Here is a 14,697-nt window from a genome sequence, read left to right as displayed (position 1 = left end):
TTTTAGATTTTTAAGTTGAAATTAATGTTTTCATTTTTGTTTCCCATTTTCGGCTCTTTGCGGATTATTCACGATTTTCACTATCTGCGGTGGCCCTGCCACTTAATTTCGCGGATAATCGGGAGTGTACTGTATGATAACTATAGGTAAAATAAATAATACTTTAATATGCTTTTATCGGTATTACATTTCTAAGCCAGCCACACTGGCAGTAGATGCACGAGGCACACTGTGAGGGTAGACTGAGCTAACTGTCCCACACTCGGCCGACCGCACCTGCAGACATGCTGGTTGCTCAGGCGAGCCGCCAGACAGTGTAGCAGAGCCGTCCAGCCTTCACTGCTCTCTGCTCGCTGGGTGACGGCCGAGGTCGTCCGAACCAGCATGGTCATCAGGCAGTGACGCAGCGGCCTGTGCATCTTGCTCTCTTCGAGCTACATTCACATGGTAACAATCCTGCCGTCGGAAATTCTGCTTCTTGCCAAAAAAATGTTTGAGAATTTTCTCGTGTAGTTAAATTTTTGACGTGACAACGTCTAATAAATCGATGAACGCCGGCTGCACGCACGAAAAAGTGTCCCGTTACAGTGTGTCCCGTTACGCTCACTGTACAATTGCGCCGCATCTATCTCTCTTCCACTCGATTGGAACAACCATCGATTTGACTTTTTTCGAGGCACATTAAACTTGAAACACTCCCATTCATTTCCTGCTTTTCCTATCATCGTCCTATCCATAACAGAAGTTAAATAGCAAACATGTATAAAAGTTATAGTTAAAATAATCTCTTCGTTAAAGTAATAACCATATTTGAATTAATGAGTGCAAATAAAAGTAAATTTATCAATTAAATTGTAGATTTCATTTCACTCCTTCTTTGTATCCATACAAAATAGTGATAATTCAATAAAAATGATTCACTTTTATTCATAAAAGTATGCAATCATTTCATCAATGTTTTGTTATGACTTTGTCACGTTAAACTATAGTCCGTAAACCGACTTTACAGACAACCAATTTTTTTATTTTTTTTTAAATTTATATTTACGGGCCTTCAATTCTAAGCCGCTTCGAAACGTTCTGCATTGCCCCCTTTTATCTTTAGAATTTATTTCTCAGCGAATGTAGGTATCAACCCTGAAGATGGCCACTGCAATGCAGAGAGAAACGTCGATACCATCTACCACTTCAAAGCAATTCATCTATAAGAGACAAAACATTATATATCAGGCAATGGTCACGAAAGCCTGCGATCTTCAATAATAATTTTTCTATTGTTTAGTTAAGTGCTGAATGTAATGATTATAGATTATTATCCTAGTGTTCATTGGGACAGGTGTACACGTTGCTGACGACACCTGCCAGCACCGGAGCCGCTGTCCCAGAGGAGGAGGTATGTGCTGCTCCGGTTAGCTGGTCTCCGGCGAGCGTCGCGGCGCTCGCCTGGCTCGGGCAGGCCTTGAGGCGTCTCGCCGCTCGTGCTGCCGAACTGGCCCGCGCTGCCTCGCTGTGCCGACCCAAGGTCGCACGCCGCGGTGCTGCCACGAGCCACTCATGTGTAATAGCTGCTCTCTTTAAAGGGGGCGCCTCCCATTTCAGGTCAACATTTTATATTTAAAGTTATTACAGATAAACTTGTAGACTTTTTCAATTGTTCAACTTTCTGGAGATGAAAAATATACACAGCGCATACGTTTTGCATACTTAGCTGCCAAAGTTACATTTTTAAAGTTTTATGGTTGTACAAATAAGGATAATTTAATTTATTGCACAACTGAAACTTTTTTTGTTTTAACTGAAATGACACTGGTTACTACAAGAAATGGTTTGAATTAATTTAAGATAATATTAATTTATTTTACCTGGCATTTCCAAATTCTCAAATTTGTTCCGATTTTGACAGCCAAGAAACATGAAATTAGTTTTTGTGATAGAAATGCAAACCATATCATGAAGTAGCCAGTGGCATTGCAGTTAAACCTAAAAAGTTTCAGTTGTGCAATAAATTAAATTCTTTTTATTTGTACAGCTCAAAAACGTTAATAATGTAACTTTGGCAGCTAATTATGCAAAAAGTATGCGCTGTATGTATTTTTCATTTCGTGAAAGTTAAACAATTGAAAAAGTCTTAAAGTTAATCAGTAATTAATATAAATATAAAATCATGACCTGAAATGGGAGGCACCCCCTTAAGCTACACTCAAGTATAGGGAAACTGCCGGTTCTAGCCCAGGCTGAGGAGCTGAGGAGCCGAGTACACACTTAAGCCAAGGGAGGGCACAAGTGGACAGGAGTACGGAGAGGGAGGGAGGAAGGGTGGGAGGGTCAGATTCCTTTCCTTACGTCACAAATAGTTCGGGTAACTACTACGAGAGCACGATAGTTCTGTGGCGTTTTTTTTTAAAATAATAATTTAATAGTCCCGATCCTTGTAGGTCGGGACTAAACACCGAACTCTGTTAACAATAAAAAACGTAAGGACGAAAACCATACGCCATTTCACATTTAGCCACCATGACATGAAATATATTAGTCTTTTAGAGGTATGTATAAATGAAGAATATCTCAGATATCAAAGAAAATTTGACGAGCATTTTAGTAAAATAATATTTTTGAATAAAAGTTAGTATATAATCTCAAGCAGAGTTATTTATCCTTCAAACTAAGTACTTAAAAAAATTACTATAACCTACTATCATATTGCATAGGTATGTGTATAATATATGAAATATTTAATCGGATAATATATCATATTTTATAAAAATACATTTTGTAATAAAATTTAAATATAAACATTATCTTACGGCATTGGTAAGACCTAAGACTGCGCTCCTATATCCATTATATATATATATATATATATATATATATATATAATACTATCTTTTACCCGTGGCTTCGCTCACGTTGATGTCCCTAAATAAGTATCAAAGATCATTGCAAAGAAAATTAAATAATATGGTAATTGGTTTTTTATTGCGTGACTGGAATCTTTAGTATTTAAAAATTATATCATAAAATTTAGCCTAACAAAAATTAACACGCTTTATTGAAATATGTTTCACTATTACAAAAAAAAAATGGGTGCGTTTACTTATGTACGCGCGTGAGAAGTTATAATTCTTTGGCATCATTAAAAAATAGTTTTTAATTGCATGCAAATAATTAATTACAGTAAAATAATAAAAGGGCTGGAAAAAGATAGTCAACACTGTCAATAAAGTTCAGTTTAAATTTGAAAAATTAAATAAATTAAATTTAGAGAATCTATATATATAAAAATGAAACCCGTTTTCCTTGGTCACGGCATCACGCGTGAACGGCTGGACCGATTTCACTAATTTTTTTTTGTTGTGTTTGCTATGGTCAGGAGAAGGTTCTTATGAAAGAAAAAATTTAACGGAAAATTAGAAAATTTAAGAATACTGAACCACCATATATAAAATTATTTCCAAACTAACCCAACACTTTGTACAATATAAATATTTTTAAAGTAACCTTATGACATTCAGCTTTAAGCGTTTACAGTTTCCAGTGCGGCTTGCATTTGCAATGTCAATAAATAAATCGCAAGGGCAGTCGCTAAGTGTATGTGGCATCAACCTAGAAAATCCATGTTTTTCACATGGCCAATTATATGTCGCCTGTTCCCGTGTCGGAAAACCATCAACATTATTTATTTACGCGCCAGAACATAAAACTAAAAATAAAGTTTATCAAAAAGCATTAGAGTAGAGAGAAGCAGTGAGGGGTACAGAGACTATTAGTTGATTTATAGAGCGCGCGTGGTATTGAGTTCATTGTTTACTTAAAAATGCCAAGTTGTTCAATAGCAATTTGTAAAAACATTAGTGGAATTATTGAATCCTATGGAATAAACACTATTTTGACAATATATATTTTGTTTTTTATTTAATTAAATTAGTAAGGTCCTTTTCAGTTATAGTGGTACCAGGGAATTATGGATTCATTTTTATATGGAGGATATTATAGATTCCAGTTCAAATTGAATAGGTACTCATACCTAAGATAGGTCAGCTATACAAAATAAAGTAGTGCATCATTGCTACGCTAAGGCGGTACGAATTTCGCCGGGTCAGCTAGTAATAAATAAATATGACATAATTTGTACTAAAGATATATATAAGATTATAAGATTCTTAATTTTATCTATTTATAATTGATTATTTAATATTTTAAAAGAGAATAAGTAAATTTAATAATAAATTCAAAAATTTAATAATAAATTCAAAAATTTAATTTAAGTTTATTTATTTTTTAAATATTTATTATTTTTTAATTTAATATTCATTTTTCATATTTATCAAAAAGTTTTCATTAAATTTGTTCATTTATTTTTGTAAATATTTATTATTTATTTAATTTAATAATTAATATTTTAATTTGATGTCCGATTTTAATTTTTATCACAACTATTTATTAAATGTTTTATTAAATTTATTTCTTTATTTTGTAAATATTAAATAACCAATCATATTTAACATTATAATTTAATAATTTTTTGTATTAATTATATCAAATAATAATATTTTAATTTATATCAATAAATAATACATACGGATAGTTAACATCAATTATATTGGAGCACTTGGAAAAGTATATAGGCACAATTTTTTACTGATATTTACGAATAGTAAATAATATTAATCAAAATATTATATTTAAATCACTACTGAATATAATTTATTTGCACATATATAATTCGCACTTGTATGAAACAAAAACACGTGTTTTGAATGTAGAAACTAGAAACATGTGGATAAATATTATAAATATGAAAACAGTGATCATAGGCGACGAGCGTGCCAACATGCGCGACTAATAGAGGTTCTATTTCTGTTTTGTTGGTAGCTTTATTTCGAGTCTTAATGAGCGATTTAGCGGGCAGCTTCAACCTGTTAATTTTGTGTTACAGTGATGCGCGCGCATCTTAAAATTGCATCATCATTTTTTCATAACGCGCCTAAAACTTTAAAAAAAGTAAAAAAAAAAAAAAATACCTACCTCAGAGTTTTGAACCACGGCGCTTCAGCATATTGACCGCGCAGTAAAACCACTGCTCTAACAGAAGATTACGCTTCATACGAGTATTATATTTGATGTAATACTAAAATAATGTGTTTTTGTAACCTTGGACTTTACTCTTTACTATGACTATTTTAGTTTACCAAAATAAATTCCATAGTAATTTCACTATCATAAAGTTTCATTTGGTACACCAATACGTTTGGTATGTCCCTTAATGTGGGTTTATGTTCATACACGTGGGTCCGCCATCTTCCTGTGAAAATGTCGTCACATGGTGCGCGCGCAGCTTCAACCTGTTAATTTTGTGTTACAGTGTTGCGCGCGCATATTAAAATTTCACTCTTTAAATTTTTTCATAACGCGCCTAAAGAAGTATAACTTCAAAAAAATTTTAAAATTTTTTTAAAAGTTCAAAGCATTAACGTATAATAAATTAATTTTTTCTTTAAAAGAGCTTCTAGTTTTGGATATTAATTTGATAGTTTTCCTAAAAGTAATTTTTAAGGGTGAATATAAACCCTGAGGATTTAAGATAGGCTGCAAGTGTTCAAAATGATTTCCCTCGATATGCGTAAGTAATCACCTACCGAAGTATTAAGCTTGAGTTTGTGAGCACGCACGCACACACACACACAGAAATGGCTCTCTTCCCGTTTAATGATCGGTGGTTACGCCACTGCTCTGGTGTCGTGGCCACTCGCGGCGACCAATCCAAACAGCAACTCGTGCAGACGGTTGCTACTGTCAAACACAACACGTCTTTCAATGCCTGCCGATCGAATAAGAAAGTGCTTGACTTTAAGGTCTAGTTAAAATGAGTACTTAAGAATTAACCGCATAAATTAATTCTGCCCTTAAAATAAGACCCTGTGTATCCTACACGAGTGTAATTGTTTATGATTGTGGTTAACAGGTCGCGTGCGTCTATCATCAGTTTAGCAAAGTTTTAATTAATTGAAATTCTATAGTCTTGCTTAAGTTGGCCTGGAGTTGATGTTAGACAAAGCTAGAATTAAAACTTTAAATATATAAACTGGTAAATATAGATTTCAGTGTTGCTAACCATCGGCTACTGCACATTATTAGTAGCTATCTGTCCATAGTATATAAAACTATAAAGGTTAAAAATCTGAGATAAAACGGCAGAAAATAATATAAGTTCCGTTTGTTTATACTTGTATGGAAATCTTCGAGTGATGAAATTATTAATCCATTTATAAATATTCCTTTCCAATATGATTTAATAAAAAAGGTTGAGTGTTCGTAGAACATCCTTGAATAAAAAAAACATTGTTGTAAATATATGCTAAAATTTTACTGTGAAAAAGCTGAAATGCGCATGGCTTTTAGTAAAATTTTAACTGACGATGATAAAGTATTTTTACTTATTACTCTATGAGTAAACAATAGAGAGTTAAAATGTTTTGTTTGTAATTCAATAATCAAAATCATTCGAAAATTATTAGTGAACTAGTTTAGGTTTTTCATTTTGGTCTGAGTTATATCCAAATTATTTTGGTTAAATTAAAATTTTAGTTTCCGGAAAGAGAAAATACTATTTTCATAATGGTGAGTAAACAATATTTATTATATTTGCTGATTATGGTTTTTAAAATAGCCATCCTTATTTGAATGGTTGAAGTTCGTCCTACATGTTTCACTTAAATGAATGTCTTCCATTAACTATAAGGGACTATATTATATTAAAACACTAAAATAAGTACAGTTTCTGACATAGTTTATAAATATACACTAAAATATTTTTTTTCTTTAGAGAAGTTCTCATAAGTAACCAAAAATGCTCAGTAACAGAACATGGAGCTCTAAATATTTCATAGTATAACTATTATGCGTTTGCAAAGAGCTGCACATGTCAAACCAACGTGAATGTTATAGAAAATGAACTCATGAAATGTAGATGGTGTAATGATATTTAATTTATTGGTTAATTTATATGGAATGTAAACCTACGTTTCAGTTATTTCTGGCTAAACACCCAAATTAGAGTAATGTTTTTTTTAATCCCACTCATTTTCATTACTAAAAACTTTAATAGAGCTAATGTAGGAAAATCCTGTCAAAAATGATAGTATTTGAAAATCAGGAAAACTAATTTGAGTACAGCAAGATTAGCAAAGATACCGTAGTTGTCCCCAAACAAACAGACCCGTGCTGTTGACTTTTGATATTTCACATCACAAAAGTGAAAGAATTTTTTTGCTGTGGTATGTTTCTCTGTAAAAAAAAAATTGGCATTAAAATGCTATTAGAATTTTTGTTATATTAATCATGCACTAAACATATTAAACTCTCCCCTTAAAGCTAACCTTTATTTAAATGGGAAAAAAGGGGGTTGTCTGTAAAGTTTACGGACGATAATTTTATGTGATAACTTCATAAGAGAACATTGATGAAAAATTGCATACTTTTTAATTTTCAAATATTATTTACAGTTTTTGCAATTTTAATTTAAATAATTTGTTTAAATATAATCACGAACAATTAGTTAGGTATAGAAATAAACTGAAATCAAATCAACGTCAATAAATTTTTAATTTGAAATGACGAAATTGGACCAATAAATCAAAATTTTTAAATTGTTGCTTTCAGAAAGCCCGCCTTAACCTGTTTGATATTATATAAGATTGGTTGGCCGGTTCTTGCACGCTCGGCTCAGGCGGAACGTGACAATGAGTCATGCATTTTCGTGCGTGCAGCCGGCGTTCATCGATTTATAAGACGTTATCACGTCAAAAAATTTCAACGTTTAGAGTCATATACGATTTAACCAGTGTATATTTACTTTCATAGGAAACAAAATGCAAGGAACATTCGTTTAGATAAGCGTGGCATCCACGCACAAATACCGGTTATCAAAAAAAATGTAATAATATTAAGATGTAAATTACGATACCATTGTCATAGAGTTTGTTCTTTCCAAAAATATTTAGAAATTAACATACTACCTCTGAATGTACTCAGGTCAAAATAGGAGTTGTCGGTTAATTGACATTGTTTACAGAGTAGTAAATCCCACGCGGTAAGTGTTTGCATAGTTGTTCAGTAAGTAAGGATGCAGAACGATGAGTTTGTGTGTGTTAGAACCATTGTTGGCTCTTGATTGCTTACAAAATTTATCTTATCAATTTCTTTCAGACTAACAGAAACATTATGTACCTAAATGAAGTTTTCGTAAGAGGTAAAACTGAGAATGGCTAGCTGTCATTTTCTTAACCCAAGATTAGTTTTGTTTGTCTATAAACCTCTGGGTGACGTTGCTCAGAACACACAGACTGGGACACATGCCTGCCTGCTAATCATGAATGTGCTTAGCCCTAAAAGAATACTGATTAACTAAATTTCTAGGTACACGACTTTCCGTAAAACAAAAAATAAAATTACGAAAGTGAATTTTTTTAAAACTACAGTCCTTCATCTAACTACCCTCAAGATAGCGTTTTAAAATTCCTAAATGATTATGAGAAAATCACGTTTAAGGCGAAGTGGTATGCATGTGTCAGTATAACATCGCTACCATGTTTCAATATGTGTGTGCTGCGTATGTGTATCTGTTGAAAATAGTCCCCACGTAATCTTTTTTTGGTACATTTGTGTAGTGTGCTTTCGTATTAGTTAATAAGTAAAATATTCCGTACGTTACCTAACACGTGTTTTCGTGATTTCAACTAGGTATAAGGACAAATGAATTAAGCTAGGCTGTGCAGTAGAGCAGTCGCCACCTGTGTTAGCTATAGTGATGTAAATGTACGTTGTGATTATATTTTAGCAATTATTTTACAGTATTCAGAATATGGGTTCTGAGCCGAACAACTTTTGTTATGATGACCTACATCTGCGGAGGTCTAGGTGTTTTCCGTAGCAGCTAGGTTTTTGCACCTCTAGGTGACCGTAACTAAAGAAAAAAAAATGTACTATTATAGGTTTGGTCAGCCACATAAAATAAATGTGAAATCATTGTTACAATAGATAAAATATTCAGAAATTTAAAATATAATTTCAGAAAGTGAATACATATCACGTATTATCAATACAAAATTTAAAAAATGGCGATTGCAATGGGAAAAAAGTTCACAACCAAACTATTTAAGAATTTTTCTCAGGTAATATTAAAATTCACGTTCTGGAATAACACAGTATTAATTCCAGATACCGATTACAATTATTTTGATTATTTAAACCATTTAGTTCCAATTATAAGCAACATTCAAATAATTTCTTACAAAATATCTCTACCGAGTACTATGTGATGAGAAAGGCAAATGTTATGTTTTTATAAGAAAGTATTCGCCCTACTGAACAAATGACGTTACGATTGTTTAAAGTATGCATAAATCACCATGCTTACATTAAAACAGAGCTTGTAATCTCTGTGAGCACTCATAGAACAAAACAAAACTAGTATGTGCCGGTCACTGCTTAAGTTATGTTTTTCCAATAACTGAATAAACAGTTCTTGCAACGTTATTTTTCACACCTACCTCGGGGTTCTAAATAAAAAAAAAAAAAATTAATAAATTAAGCTAAAAACCAAAATAACTAAAACCAAAATTATGTATGATAAAAATTATAGTTTTATTCAAAGATAGCTCATCGTGCTTGATATGCAGCTTAATATAGTTGGTAATATTGTAATTTAAAGTGGTCAAGCAGGAGGAGAATAGGTATGATAGGTCTCAGTTTGCTGGAAAGCATCAGGTGGTCTTCGGAAAAATGAATATTTTTAACTGTTAGTTTAATATCACAAAAATTGCTGAGAGCGAAATTTCTGATACTTTTCCTTGAAGTAAATCGCTAATAAATAATTGTGACTAATAAATTAGCAGTGAGATGTATTTTTTTCTTCAATGTTAAGACTTGCTGTCACACGCTGAGTTTGTTATTTCATTTCCTTGACATTAATTTTCACTAAGGTATAATCCTATAAATTTATTCATGTAGCTCTTATGAGTCATCAATTTTCTCACGAAATATTTATTCAAGTTATTTTCAAGCTTTAATTATATCATGACATCAATCATAATAATGCATGTTTGAATGTTATTTTACCGCTATTATATAATGTTTAGTTTAGTCCAATTTTTTGAGAAAAATTAAGACTAAACAAAAAAAAAATACAAGAGAGCTGTTGTGATAAATTAACCGGAAAGGCAATTAAATAATTGCAATGATGAAAACATGAAACAGTCGAGACCTGAGCTTTTCATCATAAACCCAGACAGTAAATGGACGATGTCTCCCATCACCCCTCACGATGGAAACGTGTGCTGTGTCCGCAGAGGGAATGCATCTCCATGCACGTGGGCCAGGCCGGCGTGCAGATCGGCAACGCCTGCTGGGAGCTGTACTGCCTGGAGCACGGCATCGAGAGCGACGGCATTCTGCCCGAGGACAAGAAGGCCTGCCTCGCCGACAGCTGCTTCGACACCTTCTTCTCCGAGTCGGCCGGCGGCAAGATGACGCCGCGCGCCATCATGATCGACCTCGAGCCCACCGTCATAGGTAACACTGCACTCTGCCTGCTGGATCTCCTCGCCGTCATAGAAAACACTGCACTTTGTCCCTTAGACTTCCCCTCCGTCATAGGTAACACTGCACTCTGCCCGCTGGATCTCATCGCCGTCATAGATAACACTGCACTTTGTCCCTTAGACTTCCACACCGTCATAGGTAACACTGCACTCTGCCCGCTGGATCTCCTCGCCGTCATAGATAACACTACACTTTGTCCCTTAGACTTCCACACCGTCATAGGTAACACTGCACTCTGCCCGCTGGATCTCCTCGCTGTCATAGATAACACTACACTTTGTCCCTTAGACTTCCCCACCGTCATAGGTAACACTGCACTCTGCCCGCTGGATCTCCTCGCCGTCATAGATAACACTACACTTTGTCCCTTAGACTTCCCCACCGTCATAGGTAACACTGCACTCTGCCCGCTGGATCTCCTCGCCGTCATAGATAACACTACACTTTGTCCCTTAGACTTCCACACCGTCATAGGTAACACTGCACTCTGCCCGCTGGATCTCCTCGCCGTCATAGATAACACTGCATTTTGTCCCTTAAACTTCTTAAAACGTAAATTCCCTACATTGATATAGTGTAATATCATCAAATGTTTGCTATAACGATTTTTGAGGACACTAAGCCGTATCTAGCACCACTAATAAATTTTTAAATGGTTGGTCACTACTTGAAACTCGTAGAGGCGATTCGCAGACAGTTGAACGGACTGCACCCCACTTAGATTCTACGTTCTTTGAGGCGACGTGGCTTCCGAAGCACAAGCCAATGTCACCTTTAGTGCACTCGACAATTCTTACGACCCAAAAGAAGTTAAAAACCCTTTTCAGATTCATAAACAAAACACGATCTGATTTAAAAATGTAAAAATAATGAGTTGTGTATAATAGTTCCTCCGAGCCCTGGGTTATTGGTGAGGATTGGGATAGGTTCAATGACCGACCGCCATATGACATCACGGCAGCCATTTTGGACTCAAAAATGACGCAAAATGACTCAAAATGACTCAAAATTCCTAAAAAAAATTCCCGAATCGAGGAAAAAATTCCCGTTTTGAGAGATAATTTCCCGTTTTTGTACTTAAAAATACCAACGGCTTGAAATGTCCATATTGAGGCTTAAGAACTCATATCTACAGCCTCCGATAAGCCTCTGACGACATCTTGGATTGTGATGTAACTGTTGCAATTTTTCGTTACGCCCCACCATCTAGAATTTCCGTATTTTTTATGCTAGAAAATCGGATTTTTTTAAAAAAAATAACGAAAAAATCATTAAATAAAAATAATTCCACTATATTGGATTCTAGAGCATTGCATTTTTCATTACGGCCGCCACCTTGAAAATTCGTAATTTTTATGCCAGAAAATCGGAAATGTTTTGAAATTTATAAAAAAAATATTAAAAGCACTCCGCCATGTTGGATTGCGACATTGAGAGCGTGTCCGCCAGAGCCTGAGGGAGCGCGTGTTGCAGACGAGGTGCGCACGAGCGCCTACAAGCTGCTGCACCACCCGGAGAACCTCATCTCGGGGCGCGAGGACGCGGCCAACAACTACGCCCGCGGCTTCTACACCATCGGCAAGGACGTGATCGCGCAGACCATGGACCGCGTGCGCAAGCTGTCCGACAAGTGCGAGGGCCTGCAGGGCTTCTTCGTATTCCACTCGTTCGGCGGCGGCACCGGCTCCGGCTTCACGTCGCTGCTCATGCAGAAGCTGCACGACGACTATGCGCGCAAGAGCCGCCTCGAGTTCGCCATCTACCCGGCGCCGCAGGTACACCAGTAGCAGTGCGCGAGCTGGTGCCACGCCACCTCCACTCACTTGGTCACATGAGCTGGTACTTTACCACCTCCACTCACTTGGTCACATGAACTGGTACTTTACCACCTCCACTCACTTGGTCACATGAGCTGGTACTTTACCACCTCCACTCACTTGGTCACATGAACTGGTACTTTACCACCTCCACTCACTTGGTCACATGAGCTGGTACTTTACCACCTCCACTCACTTGGTCACGCGAGTTGGTACTTTACCACCTCCACTCACTTGGTCACGCGAGTTAGTACTTTACCACCTTCACTCTCTGGGTCACATGAGCTGGTACTTTACCACCTCCACTCACTTGGTCACATGAGCTGGTAATTTACCACCTCCACTCACTTGGTCACATGAACTAATACTTTACCACCTCCACTCACTTGGTCACATGAACTGGTACTTTACCACCTCCACTCACTTGGTCACATGAACTGGTACTTTACCACCTCCACTCACTTGGTCACATGAGCTGGTACTTTACCACCTCCACTCACTTGGTCACATGAACTGGTACTTTACCACCTCCACTCACTTGGTCACATGAACTGGTACTTTACCACCTCCACTCACTTGGTCACATGAGCTGGTACCATGCAACTTTCATTCCTCTAGTTCTTGGTCTCGTGATGGGTTCACATGCTGATACAATACCAGCTGCAATTATCTAGTCACTAATGTTTTGTGTTTACTTTTTGTTGATACCATTCCACCTTCATTATAGTCCCTGCAGTTACATACGCTGACGTGTGGCCACCTACACTGCTCTAGTTTCTGGTCATTATTTTGTCCATGACATAAAATTTTTTTATTTAACTAGGTTATGGTAAATCACGAGCTGCGATTTTCTCACTTTCTTTTTTTGGGCATGCATTAAATTTACATCTTAATTAAAAATTATAAAAATAAACAGAACTATTTTCAAGCTGACCCTAATACCGCGTGACATTAGTGACATTAATGTATAACAACTATAAATATAGGTAGTGGCTTTACTTCAATACAATTATTGTTTACACAGAGTAATTTCTTTGAAAAGTGACAAATTTTCAGCATTATTGTTCTGAATTTGTGGGCCTGAATTTTAATGAACTGGAAAAATCATATCGTTTTTAACAACGCGGGGTTGTTGTTATTGTGTTTATGCACCCATTATCTTTAAAAAAATTAACCTCCTTGCCCGAATTGTGCAATTGGGGAGAGAGCGTCATGATATACAATTGCGATTTAAGACTACTCATGCTTTTTAGTCACATTTCAACGACATTTACTGTCGTTTTTCATAACTTGTTCGTAATATTTTAAGCTTCCAAGTCAAAAGATGAGTCAATAAACCTTTAAGTATTTTTATAATTTATGTAAATTTTTGCAAGATACACAGCTTCCCAAAATACCATTAATTTTAATTCATTTTAATGCGTTAAAAAGTGTGAATTTTCCATAATTTTTTGTCATTAATTTGTAGATTAAAATTTTTTTGCCTGATATTATCTGCAGTTATTTCAGTTGGTTGAATACAAAACAGTAAAATATTGTCCAACTTCTACATAACTGAAGACCATGTGGCCAAAACAAAAGTCGAAATCAGATTTAATAATTACAATGTAACTAAAAAAAAGTATTAATGGACACGCAATCTTACATTAATAATGTAGAAAGCACCCCAATCGAACTTGTGCAATTGGGCGAGTCTGTCACTGCCGTTATTTCAGTACCTACCGTTGCAAATAGCAAACTAAAATAAGATTCATCACTGAATAAGCAAAGGAAATATGATTCTTCGATGAATAATAACTAAAGACTCAAATAAAATCTGGCAAGACAGTCTAATTTTAGTTCCTACTTGTATCTAAATCTCTTAACACTTTTGTACGAATAACTTTAACTCAGAACAGACGAGTAATAATTGCAATGTAAACTAATTATGAGAAATAAAAAACTTTCCCCATAACTGCTTTTATAACCGTAGATAAATGCGCGACGTATAAAGTTGAATGAAATCCTTCAAACTGTTAATACCTCTATAAAGTATCCAGCCAGTATTGTGGTAATTAGCATAGAAACAGAAAATGATCTACTTTTTTATATGCACTGTCAACCTGTTGTATATCAGAGTGTGAACTTAAAGAGACATAAGATGTCCATCAAGTTCTGTCCCTGCCCGAACACGCCCGAACATTCACCTTCGGCCAACTTCGGGATTTGATTATTTTTGCGCAGGAAAAATGAATTCAAATATTAAAAGTGGTCGGTTAGGTTAGCTACATTAACACACTTT

At 35.4% G+C, this 14,697-nt stretch overlaps 1 protein-coding gene across 7 annotated transcripts in view; it reads left to right on the top strand.

The window, feature by feature from the left end:
• Window positions 1-14,697, top strand: part of LOC134535783 (tubulin alpha-8 chain-like) — a 42,120-nt gene that overhangs the window by 1,537 nt on the left and 25,886 nt on the right. Inside the window, exons 2-5 of one of the 7 annotated variants that reach the window (XM_063375047.1) lie at window positions 300-447; window positions 1,337-1,393; window positions 10,347-10,569; window positions 12,073-12,374. In XM_063375047.1, the coding sequence (XP_063231117.1) occupies window positions 445-447; window positions 1,337-1,393; window positions 10,347-10,569; window positions 12,073-12,374 (585 nt within the window). In that variant the 5' untranslated portion in view covers window positions 300-444. Of the gene's footprint in view, window positions 1-282; window positions 448-1,336; window positions 1,394-1,480; window positions 1,559-6,432; window positions 6,619-10,346; window positions 10,570-12,072; window positions 12,375-14,697 lie in introns of those variants that run through there. The other 6 variants (XM_063375048.1, XM_063375046.1, XM_063375051.1 and 3 more) reach the window with 6 other exon arrangements.

The sequence above is a fragment of the Bacillus rossius genome, chromosome 10 (assembly GCF_032445375.1).
Source record: "Bacillus rossius redtenbacheri isolate Brsri chromosome 10, Brsri_v3, whole genome shotgun sequence".
In the NCBI taxonomy this organism is placed as follows: Eukaryota; Metazoa; Arthropoda; class Insecta; order Phasmatodea; family Bacillidae; genus Bacillus; species Bacillus rossius.
The sequence above is the reverse complement of the archived record's forward strand: the minus strand, read 5'-3'. Positions and strand labels throughout refer to the sequence as shown.